General features: G+C 47.5%; 1 protein-coding gene across 5 annotated transcripts in view; it reads right to left on the bottom strand.

Moving 5' to 3' along the window:
- CRTAC1 (cartilage acidic protein 1) overlaps positions 1 to 15,111 on the bottom strand; it is a 399,993-nt gene that overhangs the window by 33,781 nt on the left and 351,101 nt on the right. For all 5 annotated transcript variants that reach the window (XM_029610137.1, XM_029610138.1, XM_029610134.1 and 2 more), the window contains one exon: positions 10,346 to 10,428. In XM_029610137.1, coding sequence (XP_029465997.1) covers positions 10,346 to 10,428 — 83 coding nt within the window. The remainder of the gene's footprint in view (positions 1 to 10,345; positions 10,429 to 15,111) is intronic.

Below are 15,111 nucleotides of genomic sequence, written 5' to 3'. Positions count from 1 at the left end.
AGGGAGGACAACTCAGAACCAACATCAGGAAATATTTCTTCACGGAGCGAGTGGTGGATGCCTAGAATGCCCTTCTGGAGGAGGTGGTGAAGACAAAAACAATGAAAGAATTCAAAGGCGCATGGGATAAACACTGTGGATCCCTAAAGGCTAGAGGATGGAAATGAAGAAATGAGTGCATGAGGGTAACTAGCTGGTATTACGGTTACTAATCTTAACCAATAAGCCTTCATACTGTTGATGCAACTCCATCAGTGCTCTCTGCTTCAACAGCAGGGGGAAAAGAGGAAAATGGGAAGCAGATTCAGATAGCAAACACGGACATTGAATTTTGCATTCAGGGAAAGCAAATAAGCATAGAGGTAACTTACTGATACAGCTGTTACTGCCCTTAACCAATAAGCACGAAACTCTTGATGCAACTCAAACATTGATCTCTGCTTGAACAGCAGGAGGTAACGGGGAATTGGACTCGAAGAGAAACCAACAAGGGATCTGACCTTGATGGTCTGGGAAACTGATAAGTGCAGAAAGTACCATAAGCTTGCTGGGCAGACTGGATGGATCGTTGGTCCTTTCCTGCCGTCATTTCTATGTTTCTGTGTTAGTAACTGCTGCTCCATGCCAGTTACCCCCCCCCCCAAGTCTTATATTAAGAGTAGTAATATTTACAATCAAAACCAAGCAACTGTCAAACCCATCACAAAATTACCGCTAGCAACATTTTTAGAGGGTGAGCAGTCTTCTTGATAATTCAGACAATGCTGCTTGAATGTGCTTTGCTTTTGGACTTGGCCATAGAAGCAGTCCTGTGCTTTTCTCCAAATGTTTGCATATCAACACCCTGGACTGTAAAAGTCGGGGCCCAGCATTGACTGTCGTCTGAATCCAATCCCCTTTTTTTTTACCCCACCACCAAAGCGGAAAGTGATGTTGCAATTGCATCAAAAGCATTAAGGCTAATTAGTTAAGGGTAGTTTTCCCCATGTCTTCTGTTAAGGGTAGTAACTGCTGCTCCATGCAGGTTACCCCCATATATATTTTTCTTCATTTCCAACCTCCAGCCTTTAGGGATCACAGTGTTTATCCCATGCCTTTTTTAATTCGTTTACTGTTCTTGTTTTCACCACCTATTCCGGAAGGGCATTCCAGGCATCCACCACCCTCTCCGTGAAGAAATATTTCCTAATGTTGGTTCTGAGTTGTCCCCCCTAGAGTTGCATTTCTTGACCCCTAGTTGTACTGTTTTCTTTCCAAAGGAAAAGATTCAAAGTTTGTGCATCACTAAAACTTTTCAGGTATCTGGAGGTCTGTATCATATCTCCCCTGCACCTCTTCTCTTCCAAGGTCTACATATTTAGATCCTTCAGCTTCTCCTCATAAGATCCTGTGATGGATTATAAAGGACCAGGATACAATAAGAGTGGGGGAGGCTGGAGAGAAAGGCCAGGGTAGGGCGGTAGCGTAGAAAGGGATTAAGGTGAGGGATGGGAGGGGTGGAGATGGGGGATGAGAGAAGTTGGGACGTCCCACGATTGGTTGAGGCAGCCAGCGGCTCTTTGCAGCAGCACAGCCTACAGAGCAGTGTCCCACCATACCCCCCCCCCTCTTGTTTTCTGGGGTAAGTCAAGAGGTTTCGCAGGGGTAGTCGCAGCATTTAGGTGGAATGACTAGCCGGTTTAACAGGGCCCCCCAAACCTCCCATGCATTCTATCCTAGTTAATGGGCAGAAGCCTGTGGGGAGGACATGGGGGGAGGGGCAAAGAAGGCCCAGGGCCAGCGGCCCGCAACCCAGAGACCTAGAGCCCTGGCACTTCGATGGCGGCCAGGGGAGAAGAAAAGGGGCATGGTTTGAGCAGCGCTCAACTGAGGTTGGTGAATTCTACAGTCAAGACCTCAGTCTGCCAGTGATCCCTCAATGTTTTTGGCAGCCAACGGCTTGTTGATTTAGTGAATGGGGCACTGGTCACCTGGGGAGAAAATTTCTTATACATTGATATGTCAAGGCAGGATGTTGTTTGCATTAGTTCTGTTTATTAATGAGTTCAGTTATTATTGTGTCATATTGTTTGATGTCATTGCCTTGATGCTGCGGCATTAATCTGTCCATTAAATACCATTTGAATCCCAGCAGGAGTGATGGTATTATTTCTGGGGGAAATGAGTCGATGGGGAGGGAAGAGGCAGGCGGGAAAAGTGAAGGCCTTCTCCTGCTCATATTGAGAGCAGAGAGGGAAGTCTGTTTTCTCTCCTCCTCCTGAGCTGGTCCTGCGCTGTTCAAAACTTGTGGGAATAGCATTTCCTCTATGCTGAACTTGTGCCTTGTGAGATCAGCATAGAGCAGGTGCTAGCCAAAGGCCACACGTATTTGGAATATCGTGTGGCTAGCATAGTGGAGAGGCAGGGGTCGTCTTCTTTCTTTGGCCGCCAGTGGGATGGGTTCCTCTGGCGGCCTCCCGGGCCTTCTCTTTCTTCAGCCGCCGATGGGATGGGATCCACCGGTGATGTCCTGGGCTTTTGCCTGTGTAATACCGTGTGGCCGGCACATTGGAGAAGCAGGAAAACGGGCTCCCTCCCAGTGAAGGTCCTCTTCTTTCTTAGGGGATCTCTAAGGAAGTGATGGGAATTACAATGCTAAATTAATTGGGTGGATGGATAGACTGGATGGGCCATATGGTCTTTTTCTGCCTTCATGTTTCTCTGTTTCTATGTTTCAGTGAAATAAGAAAAGTCCCAAGCACTGTAAAGGCAAGCAACCCCAATCAGAAAGATAGAAAACTAGCAAATATGGATGGTCATCCAGTTGGCGGGAACATCAACCTTCCGAACATCATCACTATATACTTTTGTCATTTTTGCTACTCTAAAAAGAGCACGAGGTAGACCTCAATTAAAAATGCCTTCTCTGCTCCCAGTTTTATCCCTGCATCACAGCAACTGGCTGCTTGGATGGACTCTACCAGCACTACTGCCCAATGCAGTGACCAATGTAAGGGCAGCAGAGTTCCCTTGCTATCAAAGGGACCCACCTCAAGTCAGCCGGTTCCCGAGTCTAGCACTCTACAGCAGTGTCCAGCCTACAGGCAGAGGAGAAGGAAGGTCACCTTCTAGCGCTTCCCGTCCCTTTGAGAGAGCAGCATCATGGCAGCCTCTTCCGAGCTTTGTCATTAACACATCTGCTCTAGGTACCAAGCCCATGAGTTAATGAGTCCTGAATAAAGGCCCAAAACATCTTGTAAAAAATACTATTTCAGAAATGGCTGGCTCACATAGAGAGGGATGGGGGAGTCCCCCCCCCCCCATAGAACTCCATGGGCGGGGAGGGGGTGGTGGGCAGTTACAGTGGCAAATACACCACCCAGTGAGGACCAAAGCAGCAACCATACAAATAAGAAGATGACTTCAAATCAGTTAACAAATAGAACATCTGAATAGTTCAAAACTCAAACTATGTTTCAAACACCCATAAAATATTTCAACACCTACACATCAAATACCCACAATTAAAACTAGTAAGGATCTGAAAAAATTCCCCACTCTCCATACCTTGGAACTTTTTATTTCCAGATGCCCTGAGATTGCTATGGATTAGTTGTGCAGGCAGAAGCGGGTGGGGGTTGTTGCTCTCTTTTTCTCACTCACACACAATGTATACAACATGCTCTCACCCACTTATATAAACACACATCCACACAACGCGATCTCTCACCTTTATGCACACACAATGCTCTCTGACCTATACATACACCCACATGCTTTCAGCCACCCATATGCACACACAAAATGCCTTCTGACCCACCCATACACACCCATGGTGTCTCTCACCCACACATACTCATCTATACATACACAATGCTTTCTGACCCACCCATACACACATATGCTGTCTCTCACTCACCCATACACACAATGCTCTTTCACCCATAGGCACACTGTGGGAACAAGCAGAGATTCCCTGATTCAAACCTGGACTGACTCCAACCTTTCTTAAAACACTTTATCTTTATTTGCCACTTTAACACATACACATTAGTAGACTGCCTTTACCTTCAGAACAGTGAGCTCCAATTACTCACAGTTAGTACCATTTCGCTTAGTACTCACACAGCTTCATTACAGCTCAGTGTTTGGACAGCAATTTTCTACAGGAGCTGCCTTCCTCCTGGAGACCTGGGCCTGGTCTGACTAACCTCACTTGGGTTCCAGCTCTTATTCCTCCCCTGCTGGGTCCCACTCACAGAGCTCTCTCCAACAAGAGGAATTAACAGGGACCAGGCACCTAGCCTGGTCCTGCACCAGTTCAAGGGAGAACTAGGGGCACTGCCTCACATATAACCTCCCCCTCAGTTTGGACCCATTGGTCTGAGCATTTTCACTTCCCCTGGATCCCATTCAGTGGAGTGCCTCACCTTCCCAGGCCTGCTTATCAGGCCACCCGCCAGTTAGGCTTGTGGTTAGGATTCTAGGGTTATGCTCACCCCCACATCCCAGGGTAACCCTAGACTGCCCTAATACCACCCAATGTGCCACCTGCACTCTCAGTCCTTTAACCAAATCTTTCTGGCTCCAGGTTCAAATTCCACCCCAGCAGAACTTCTTAGTGTGGCTGTGGTGCCTCCATCGGTGATTCCTCTGGTACCCCCTCAGCACTCTCTAGCCACTCGCACATTTGCCGGTCGCTGGCTCTGTCACAGCCTCACTTGCTGGGAACTCCACATCGCCACCTTCTGGGCTGTCTGAGGTTCCTTCCTCTGGGTTCTCCTCAGTAGCCTCACTCACTGGGGTCTTTATGGTGCCTCTCACTTGGCACTTCATCTACTCTCTCTCTGGGCTTTTCATGGGAGTAGTCTTTGGACTCCCAATAGTGTTTGGGCACCCTACAGGGTCTTCCTTGGGACCTCCTGTAGCGCAGACTTCTGACTTTCCAATACTGCCTCCCTCCTGAGCAGTCGGTGTCACCCTCCCTAGGGATTTCTGTGACCCCTCTCTCAGGGTTCTTCAATGCCCCCTTCTCTGGGCTTCTCAGGGGAGCTGTTTCTAGACTCCTAGTAGTGCTTGGGCACCCTACAGGGTCTTCCTCAAGACCACCTGTAGTGCCAATCTCAGACTGATGCTGCAACCTGGCCAGCTCGCTGGACCCCTCTGTCAGCAATTCAGCCAGTTCCTCCAAGAACTGTTGATACTCCTTGTCCAACCACTCTAGGCATTCACTCTCTTGCCTGGCTTGGACTATTGAGCGTGAGTTCCCTTGCTCAGTTATCCTGGCTGGCCTTTGCAGCTGCCAAACCTCAAGCCTCAGGTCCTCCCTCTGACCCAGCCTTTCGGCCTGGGGAACTCTCACTATACAGAAATACAATCTTGTTCTTTCCTTCCAGCCCTCTGGCTGCTTTTGCTTCACCTGTTTCCACAGTACCCTGACTGCTCCACTCCAGATTTGCCTGTGGCTGCACTCCTTGAACTACAGAGTAGTTTGCTTGCTGGAAGAGAGCCCCGCCCTGTTTCCATTCACTGCACTCACAGCCCAATTTGGCAGCTCTTCCAGGGTATGAGTAGTGAGGGAAGCGGTTGATGACATCGATGCAAAGTGCTGGCAGACCGGCTACAATGGGGCAGATAAACTCGGTTATTGGGCTAAGTTTGGCTCGCTGGCTGTAGTTTGCCCAAACCTGGGCTATAAGCTACAGTTTGGAGACCTTTAGATAATAATTCCTTTAAAGGAAAAAAAAAATCAATGAAACCCCCCCCCCAGTTATCTGAAAAGTAAAAACACCAAAACCACCCCTCCCCCATGATTCTCTGGTCTTGACATGTGTGTGCCTCAAGATGTTTGCATCACAAGTGATCAAGTCAGCACTGACTAATTTAACTCAAATTCTTGGAGAAATGTTGGCCTCCTGTTCTCCCCACTGTAGAGTTAGTTGGTTTCATGTGGTTCACATGCAGGTCAGAAAATGGTCAATTTTGCCTGTTATAAAATTCTTGCCACCTGGGTTTTCAGAGCAGCAGCAGAGAGATTTTCAGAGGCCAGAAATGTACAAGACATCAGGGGAAAAAAAACAGTTGGCGGGGGGTCTGCAGGACTGCTGCAACTCTGGATTCATCCGTGAAACTTGACCAATGAAAAGATGTCCTTGGGTGACCGATAAATGAAATACCAGCCATCTGTATGGAGCCTTTTTTTTTTTTTCCACCTGCTCCAGAACTGCACACATCTAAGAGCATTTCAGAAAACATCAGTAGTCACTCTCGAATTAAGGCAAAGCAATACTGCCACAAACATTTTTACGGGCCACGCCGATAACAAAAAAAAAAATACAGATGTTGATTAAGGAGAGCATAAACCTCACCGGCTGGTTCTTTTATTCTCACACCTCATTAAAACATTACCTGGTCTTTTTGGTCTTTTACTTTTTTCCCCCACAAAATTTTGCATGCATTTTAACAAACAAAACTACGTGTCCACCAATTTGGCTGGCATGAACTAAGCTGGTTGAAGCTTGCTCACTATCAGGCCAATACAGTAAGGTGCGGTAGAAAGAGGTGCGTTAGTGCCGGGCGCACCCGCGTTTGCCGCACGCACAATCTGGATCACATACCGCTCGATACTGCATTTAAATGGCATGCAAATGCAAGCCGCGTCCAACGCACGTCCATGAAGCGCAATCCATTTTACTGTATAGGCGCTTTATACAGCGCCTATACAGTATCCTGGGTGCGCTGGTACCTGTCATTTCAAATGTCAGGTACCAGGAAGTGGATCCCAACTTTAAGCAAAAGAAAACCTAAACCTAAAATCCAATGCACCGGGAAAGCCACTCTTCAGATCGCGACTAATCCCATCCCCCAGCCCCAGCTCACCTGCCCTGGCCGCGTCCATGGGTGCCGGTCTCCGGGGCAGCCCCAGTCCTCTCTCCCATCCTCCCGAGAGCAGCCCGGGGTGGATCACAAGGCGGCTTCCAGCAGCCCTCGCTGGTGATGGTGAATGGGCGCACGCCGTGACCTCGGACGTCCAGCCGGGCGCTCAGGTCACGGCGTGCATTCATGCACCCTCACCGGTGGGGGCTGCTGGAAGCCACCTCGCGATCCCCCCGGGCTGCTCTCGCCGCCGGCTGCCCCCAGGAGGATGGGAGAGAGGACTGGGGCTGCCCCGGAGACCGGCACCCATGGACGCGGCCAGGGCAGGTGAGTGGGGGCTGGGGGATGGGATTAGTCGCGATCTGAAGAGTGGCTTTCCCGGTGCGTTGGATTTTAGGTTGGGCAAGCAAGAGTTTAGGTTATGCTGGAAACAACAGGTCCTTCCTTCCTGCTCCGGAGCTGTCAGCGCGCCCGCACGGGAGACCGGCACCATGGACGCCACCAGGGCAGGTGAGCGGGGGCTGGGGGAAAGTTTGCCCTATCCTGGCTCTTGTCCCGGGGGGTGAGGGGGTCGTTTGCCCATGAAATTTTGTCTCTCTGATCTGACGCTCCACACTAACGCAGGGATAAGGGTAGGTGGTAAATTAGCAGGTTAAACACGCGGCAAAACTGCAGGTTAAAAAGCGATAATCGGGGCGCACGTTACTGTATGGGAGGGAATAGCTAATCGGAGCGTTTACATCTCATATACATGCCGCGGGCGGAAAGGGATTCCCGTTGATTTAAAGAAGCGGTAAGGATGGGTTAAAAGGGATAGTGAATCACGGGTTGGACTAACGCGGCCAAATTGTGAGTAGAAAGCGGGTTAGAAGCAGGGTAACCGCGGCCGCACTTTACTGTATCGGCCTGTATGCTGGGTAACAGGAGCTTGTAATCCTACTGAGTCCAGTCTCTCCCCTCCTTGTTATTTATTTATTAAAAACATTTATCAACTGCCTGCCTGGCCGTTAGTACACCAAAGCAGTGTACAGAATCAAAAAAAAAAAACCACACCAAACCTATCGCACGCCATCAGGTCCAAACACACATTTCAGCATTGCGACGCCCTCGGGGTCCAACTTCTAACATACTTTTTGGGCTCCCACTAACAATCTAATTGTGTAGAAAAATGCATGGGATAGTCACCCCACCCTGTCCTTTTCATGTACAGCTTGGAAGCATCAGTAAATGGGGCTCTGCTGCCACCTGCAGGGGAGTGAGCACAATTACCGTTTCAGCTGGAACATCTGAGAACTATAAGGCACAGAGGGCTGACCCATGCACAGCTAGAGGCAGGCATTCAGCCGGCCACATGAGGATAAAGTAAACTGGACAGCTCTATTTTGTTAACTTTATCTGAGTATTCAGCTGAAAGAAATTCTTCGGTTAACTTTAGGCCCTGCAATTTGGCCAACCAGAGTTAGTTAGCCAGGTAACTTTGACCAGCCAGTGTTGAATATCAGCTCTAATTGACCAAAGCTGAACTATGCTCAGTGACGTCCCCAGTGTCACTTCTTTGTCTAGCTAAATGCTGTGCAGGCTACAATTTGCCCACATAAAACCTTTAATATTGTCTCCACAGCTTTTCATTCCTCCTGGACAGCAGTAACTGCCCAGTTGCATGTGTCAGATAACGATATATTTGCTTGGATGAGCATTGACATCACATACACTCGACTGCCTAGTAAAAGTACTACAGGAACATGCTGGGCAAGAACACTGGAAAAGCTCCCAAAGTTTTACCGCCTCCCATTGGCCTCCCATGCTTTCGGAAAGGACTACTCCCTGCCAGCCAGCGCCATTCTCAGAATCATACACAAGCCCTCATCGACAACAAATTGCATTTTTCTGGCAGAGGGTAATGAAGAGCATGGCAGTGACACAATCCAATGACCAATCCTGGCGGTGGTGCAATTTTAGGATTACCAACTGACTTCAAGTCATCTGCACAGCATTTGCCAGTCCTGGATTTAGCACATATGTAGTTTTGATTTGCCAAAAAAAGGAGCCAATATAATAAGTCGAGTGTTAAAACTGTGTACAGAAATGCAGCACACAGCTTCTTAACGTGTACACTACAAATGCTTTTTAAACTCCAGATGCAATAAGTTAATAGTATGCTAATGCATCAGGATTCAAAAAATCCACACCAACCCAAAAATGTACATAAAGAAAATGCTAAGCATGCATAAAACATGATTTATGCACAAAACCATGTTTTCTGTATGCTTTTAGTGCAGAAATCATTTTGTGCACAAGGCACATTTTCTGCACATAAAATCCTGACTACAGGCCCCAGCACTGGAACTCTAGCTTCCAACTATAAACTAAACATTAGCCCTAGAAACTTTCCTCCGACTAGGAGTTAAGTTTCCAAGCCAAGGAAACATGAGCTAACCCAGCGCACCTCTCTGCAATACAGGCTAATAACTAATTCGAACAAAACGTTGATTGTTGACTTTATTCTAAATGCAACACCTATGTTTTATTATTTACCCCAAAAAGTTATGTGAATGTTTAGAAAAAAGTGAATAAAATATAAAAATAATACTTTTTCCAGTACCTTCATAATATCCCGCGGACAGAGAGCACTAATCTCTGGACTGGATAACTGAATACTCACCCGAAAAGGGAAGTACTTTAAATATTATTCAACAAAGCAAGTATTATTTAGTTATCAAAAAAAGAGAAAAAATGTTAAAAATTATGTGTGGACATTACGGACCAAATGATCCTATGCGGTGAAAAAATGGAGTAGCATTGCTCTCTGTCCGTGGGGTATTATGAAGGTCCTAGAAAAAGTAGAAAAATGTATAAAATATAAAAATAATAAAACATTCACATAACTTTTTGGGGTAAATAATAAAAAAATAGGTGTTGCATTTAGAATAAAGTCAACAATCAACGTTTTGTTCGAACTACATTGGATTCATTGATCATCAAGAGGATTACATTTTTCATAATACTAATGCCATCATTTGCAAGGGATTTGCATGAAAGGGAATGTACATTGTTGTGCGTTAAACTCCTTGCAGCATCAACAGTACAATTTATGCACAAAATATGTACACCCAACTGTGGGTTAAACTGTATGCTCTCCCTAGTGCACTTTATTACATCAGCTCCAAAAGCAGGGATACAATTGCATATATTTGAGACATTAAAATACCACACTAAAATCTCATCCTCCGTGAGATCCACACCCTACTGCTTGCAGTGCACTAACACATGCACGGCCTCAATCTGACTGCAAGTCAAAAACAGATGAATAGCTAATTAAATTCCCAAACACTCTCACCCATCTTAATTGCTTATATGCAGATGAAAGGGGCTAAAATTTCACCCAGGCTTATTCCTGTGTTACAGAGGCTCCAGAAGGCAAAGCAGATAGCAACAAACCTTACATTATTTCTTACCAGCTGGAGCAAAGGGTTGGTTTAAGCTTTCTCACCTGTCCCCCGCCCCTCTGGCTCTGAGGCATCGCCTGGATTCAGTTCCTCAATGAAGGGGTCGGCATGCTCTCTGCGGCTAACCCTACGGAGAAGAAGACAGAAATTGCACATGCGGCATGAAGGAATGAAATATTTGACACACATTTACCATGAGAAATTAAATCAGGCTGTCTCCAGCAGGGATGAGCCAATTCCACTTTTTTTTGGAGCCGTGATCCACTTGTCGACAAGGAATGTGCAATCTGTTTTACAAATTGTGATCGCCACAAAAAGACACAGAGGCCATGAGGGCTCAAAAAAAAAACCAAAAAAACCCACCATTTTATGTGTTTCAGTCTGTAAGCATAGAACCTGTATTAGCCCACCCTTAATGGTGAGATCCCTACACATTAAAAGGGTGATTTTCAAGCCACCTGCACAGTATAAAGTCGGCGGGTGCATTTTACACTCAAGACTTCACCGATTATTTTCAAAGCGCACACATTCGTTCTGAAAATCCCCGGGTAACTGGCTGAGAACGTGCACACGATCGCTCACATGAAAGTTACACGTCTTCTCTGGGGAGGGCGAAGTAAAAGCAGACTCCGATCCCCGGAATGCTTCCCCCAGCGATACGTGTAATTGTACATGAGAAACCGGGTCACGCACGTGTGTTTACGCTCCCTGAGCCTGGGTCAGTTTTACAATAGCCACGCACGTACATAAAACTGGTACATGGCTGCGAACAGGACCTCGTAAGGAGACGATATGAAAACTGCCCCGCATCGATGCAAACGCCGAGACTGCTTTTTGCCCGCGAAATTAGAACCAATACTCAAAGCAAAACTACCCGGATAAGGTTTGCTGTGATTATTGCCCGGGGGGGGGGGGGGAGTGCCTGCAGAGGTCGGCACCTGCAGAGGTCGGCACCTGCTTTTCCTTTGCATTGTTGAACAGTTTTGAAAATGTACCCCCCACCCCCAGGAACACCCCTTGCATAAGGCAGGTACAATTACGCACGTTGTTCCTCAATGAGCATACTTTTACCTACACTGAAGGCGAGCAATTTTCCAAAAGCCCATTTCTACCGGAAATATGCTGGTTTTAATCCACGGAAATGGCTTCTATTTCTGCCCCCTATAGGGGGAGGGGGATGCGCAATGACGTGCCGGGGATTTTATTGTGCATTAAAACGGAGGCCAGTCTTCAAATATACATACAGTACATGATATCGCCATGCGATTTATTTCTCTCTCACTATCAGTTTGCTGCATGGATTTTCTGCGATCTTGACGATCTGGAGCACGAGCATTCTAGCCCCTAAAACTGAAGAGGTCTGGATATATATATTCATTTTTTTAATCCCCCGCCCCCTTAGCTAATCTTCAACTCTCCAAGAATAAGGTGGGAATTCTACTTCTTCCCCAGATCAGGTCATCAGCCGATGGTAAAGTATTAAACTGAGCTTTCTTAAAGATCTTTACTTCACAGCCGTTCCCCACCGAGGTAACTCTGGGCTCTGCATCAAGATGCCACGGCCCCGGATTAAGGTGGTCACTGCCGGCTAACACCAGCCAGGAGAGTCGGTCCAGGCGGAACCAGCCCTGCTGACCGTTAAAGTTTGCAGCCTCTGCTAATTCAACCTTTTTTTGTCCTAACCTTACTATGCGCCCGCCCCATGCGTGCATCTTTCTTTCCTTCTGCAAATCCTTCAGAAACTGGAACCCTTTCCAGCGGCTGGCACGAGCCGGCGGTGACCAAGCAGTCCTTTCCCACGTGTCGAAAAGGGAGGGGGGACTCTATCCTCCGCAATTCTGCATATCAGAAAATTTAAGTGGCTGCACAATTTTTCCCCTTACTTGAGGACTTTATAACCTGATATTCCCCTGAGCAAATTACGGAGCAGTGACTAGGATCCCTGCAATGGAGCGATTGTACACAGGCAATTACCCTGGTCATTATGCACTCAGCACCCTGCTCTCCTGAGCAGCATTAGAGCTGCTTAATGTGCTGGTGGGGAATGAAGATATGCCTGGCCATTATTCTTTATTCCAATTAAAATGCACCGAGTATATCCGGCGGGCGCACACATATATCTGGGTCAAAAATGTAACAGTCTCCAGCAGCCTCAGGTGATATTTTTGATGCTCCTGAAGACCGTTTCTCTGGACTTTTAAGTCCCCCACCTGAAGGTGCATAGTTTTTTGTTTTTTCCTCAAGGAAACATTTCATTTGCATTTCCTGGCCTCCCACCCTACTACGTCCCCTTACCCTTGTCTTCATCTTTTTCCAACTCACGCTGCGGCGCTCACCACTCTTCGCTGATGATCCCCTATCTGCTGCGCGCTAGGTTTTGGAAGGAATCCCCTCGCATTCTTATTTTTAATTATTACCTGTTTTAATGTATTTAGCTACATCTTGTACAACACAGCCGACGCTGTTAGCACCATATAAAAAATCACCATTCCTGACAATGGTGAACGCGCCTACCGGACATAGCCCTATGGTTTAGCCAATGATGGTGAGGCAGTCCAGACCTACATTTGAAATGCAAAAAACAGATATTGAAATGCTGCAGAGAACAAAGCCTGGCACTGCATGCCCTGTTCCTGCGAGTCCATCCTGCATGGTCTCAATCTAGACATCACCTCCCAATTGCAGGGCTGAAGCAAGGCTCCCAGTCTCCCCCAGTTGGGCGGCCATCTTGGTTGACCAGGGGCCCGAGTCCAGGAAGCAGCAGCTAGCTGAGCCAGGCCAGGTCTATGCAGATGTACAAAATCCCCTCCCCAAACCCCGCATTCATCCACCAGCAGGAGGTGATGGTGACTGGCAGTGCCTCATGTCACAGCCTGCTTCTCTACTGCTTGGGGCCCAAATAGCTGCTTTAAACCGTGAGGCCTGTCCCATGTGGTTCAAAGTGGCAGTCAGACGCTAGGCAGCAGGAGAGTGGATCTGGGAATCGGCAGGGGAAAGGGGCTTGAGCGCATGAGAATTAGCAGGTGGAAGATGAGAGGATACGAATCAGCAGTGGGATTAGGAGATCAGCTGTGAGATATTAGTGTAAAAGAATCGGCATGGAGAGGGAGAGTGAGGGGCCTGGCATAGGAGGGTAGCTGAGAGAGAGGATAGCAGACAGGTAGGTATGTGTGAGAGTGCCAGAGGATCAGCACCAGGTGTGTGTATGAGAAAGGGAACTTGCACCAACTGAGCAAAGGCATGTGGAGGAGGAGGAGGAGGAGAGGGGACAGGTGATCCTCCATCCCTCTGCTTCCTCTTCACCCATTATCCTAGAACTCCACCTCCAGATTTTCTCTCCCTCTCTGATCCTCTTTCCATTCTTCCTTCCTTGCACTAATTACTAAGATCTGTTTTCCCCCCACTCAAAAACCCAAAGAAAAACAAAACAGTTATTCAAACACATAAAAAAGACTGGAAAATATATTTTTAAAGTACAATAAAGTTGACATTTAATGTACAAATCTATGCAAATGTATACCAATTTGCCAAATAATTGCCATATGATCTGAGAAATTTTGCAGCAGAATTTTCTAACTTGTGCCGCAGAATCTACCTGAGCTGCTGCAGGAAATGGGGGCTAAGGATATAAGATTGTTTGGGGCTGAGAGAAAGAAGATGCAATAGTGAAAGCTCATCCAACTTCCTTTTCTCCCAGAAGTCGAGTTCGTCAAGAGCATACATGCACTGGATGCCATAGGGAACAGATGTATAGGATACACAGCACTGGAAAGCAGTCAATTCGAGCAGCCTGCCACTCCTTTCCCTCCCCCAAGCATGATGTTACCTTTCAGTCCTACAACGCACACTCTTCAACGACTGGAAAAACCCAGAGCACATTCAGACCATAAAAGAGTTCATAAATCAAAGCACAACCGTAATAAAATGGAGCATAAATTATTAAGAAGAGGGATTTAGCCAGCAGAACCACTTAATAGCCCCGTGTGAAGCAGGCTAATACAGCCACTGCCTAATTGGCGCCCAGAAGTTCTCCAGCTCCGGTGTGAACTATCAGGCCCAGGCGGGGAGAAGTTACCCGCTCCTCGGCCTGCCTGTGCCTGAAATATAAGCTCCAGCGTCGGCAGGGACCACCAGTGCTGCTCGCCGGGCTAAAGAACAAAGGCCACTACTTCCTCTTCCTGTTGCGTCAGTCCACCAGGGTCCTAGCTCTTTCCACTGGCGAGGAGGACGGTGGCCTCAGCAAGGTCCTGCACGGTGCGAGGGCCCTCCTCAAGCGATGGGAAACGCACGAGGTCGTCTGCACATAACATGTTATAAGGATCACCATTTGTGTGCGCGCAGAGCTTCGCAGGGACAGGAAGGAGAGGTTCCCGTGAAGATAGACGAAAACACAAAGAAGAGGCCTCGAGTTAAAAAGGGCGGGGTCCAAGAAATGCGTCCACGTTTCCAAAAACCGAACTACATAAGAAAAGCAGGAACCGAGGTGGGGGTGGGCTCTCCTGCCAGGCCAAAGCTTTTCCTCCTACCCTGAAGTCTAGGCATGTCACATCTGTCTGTGAACCCGCTTAAAAAGACGCAGAATGTCACTCAAAGTAGCCAAGGTCGGACGCACATCAGATTTTAGTGGTTCTAGCAGGGTGAGGACGATCCAGTCTACTTCCCTGATCATAGGCAGCCAGATTTAAATATGAATTTCAAACAAGTCATCCACAGTGCATAAGCGAGCAGCCCACTGCACTGCTACGCTTCACCTCTGTTTCTCTAGCTGCTGCAGGTGATCCAGGAACCAATTATGCCCCTGCATTCATCC

Source organism: Rhinatrema bivittatum, chromosome 7, assembly GCF_901001135.1.
Source record: "Rhinatrema bivittatum chromosome 7, aRhiBiv1.1, whole genome shotgun sequence".
Lineage (NCBI taxonomy): Eukaryota > Metazoa > Chordata > Amphibia > Gymnophiona > Rhinatrematidae > Rhinatrema > Rhinatrema bivittatum.
The sequence above is the reverse complement of the archived record's forward strand: the minus strand, read 5'-3'. Positions and strand labels throughout refer to the sequence as shown.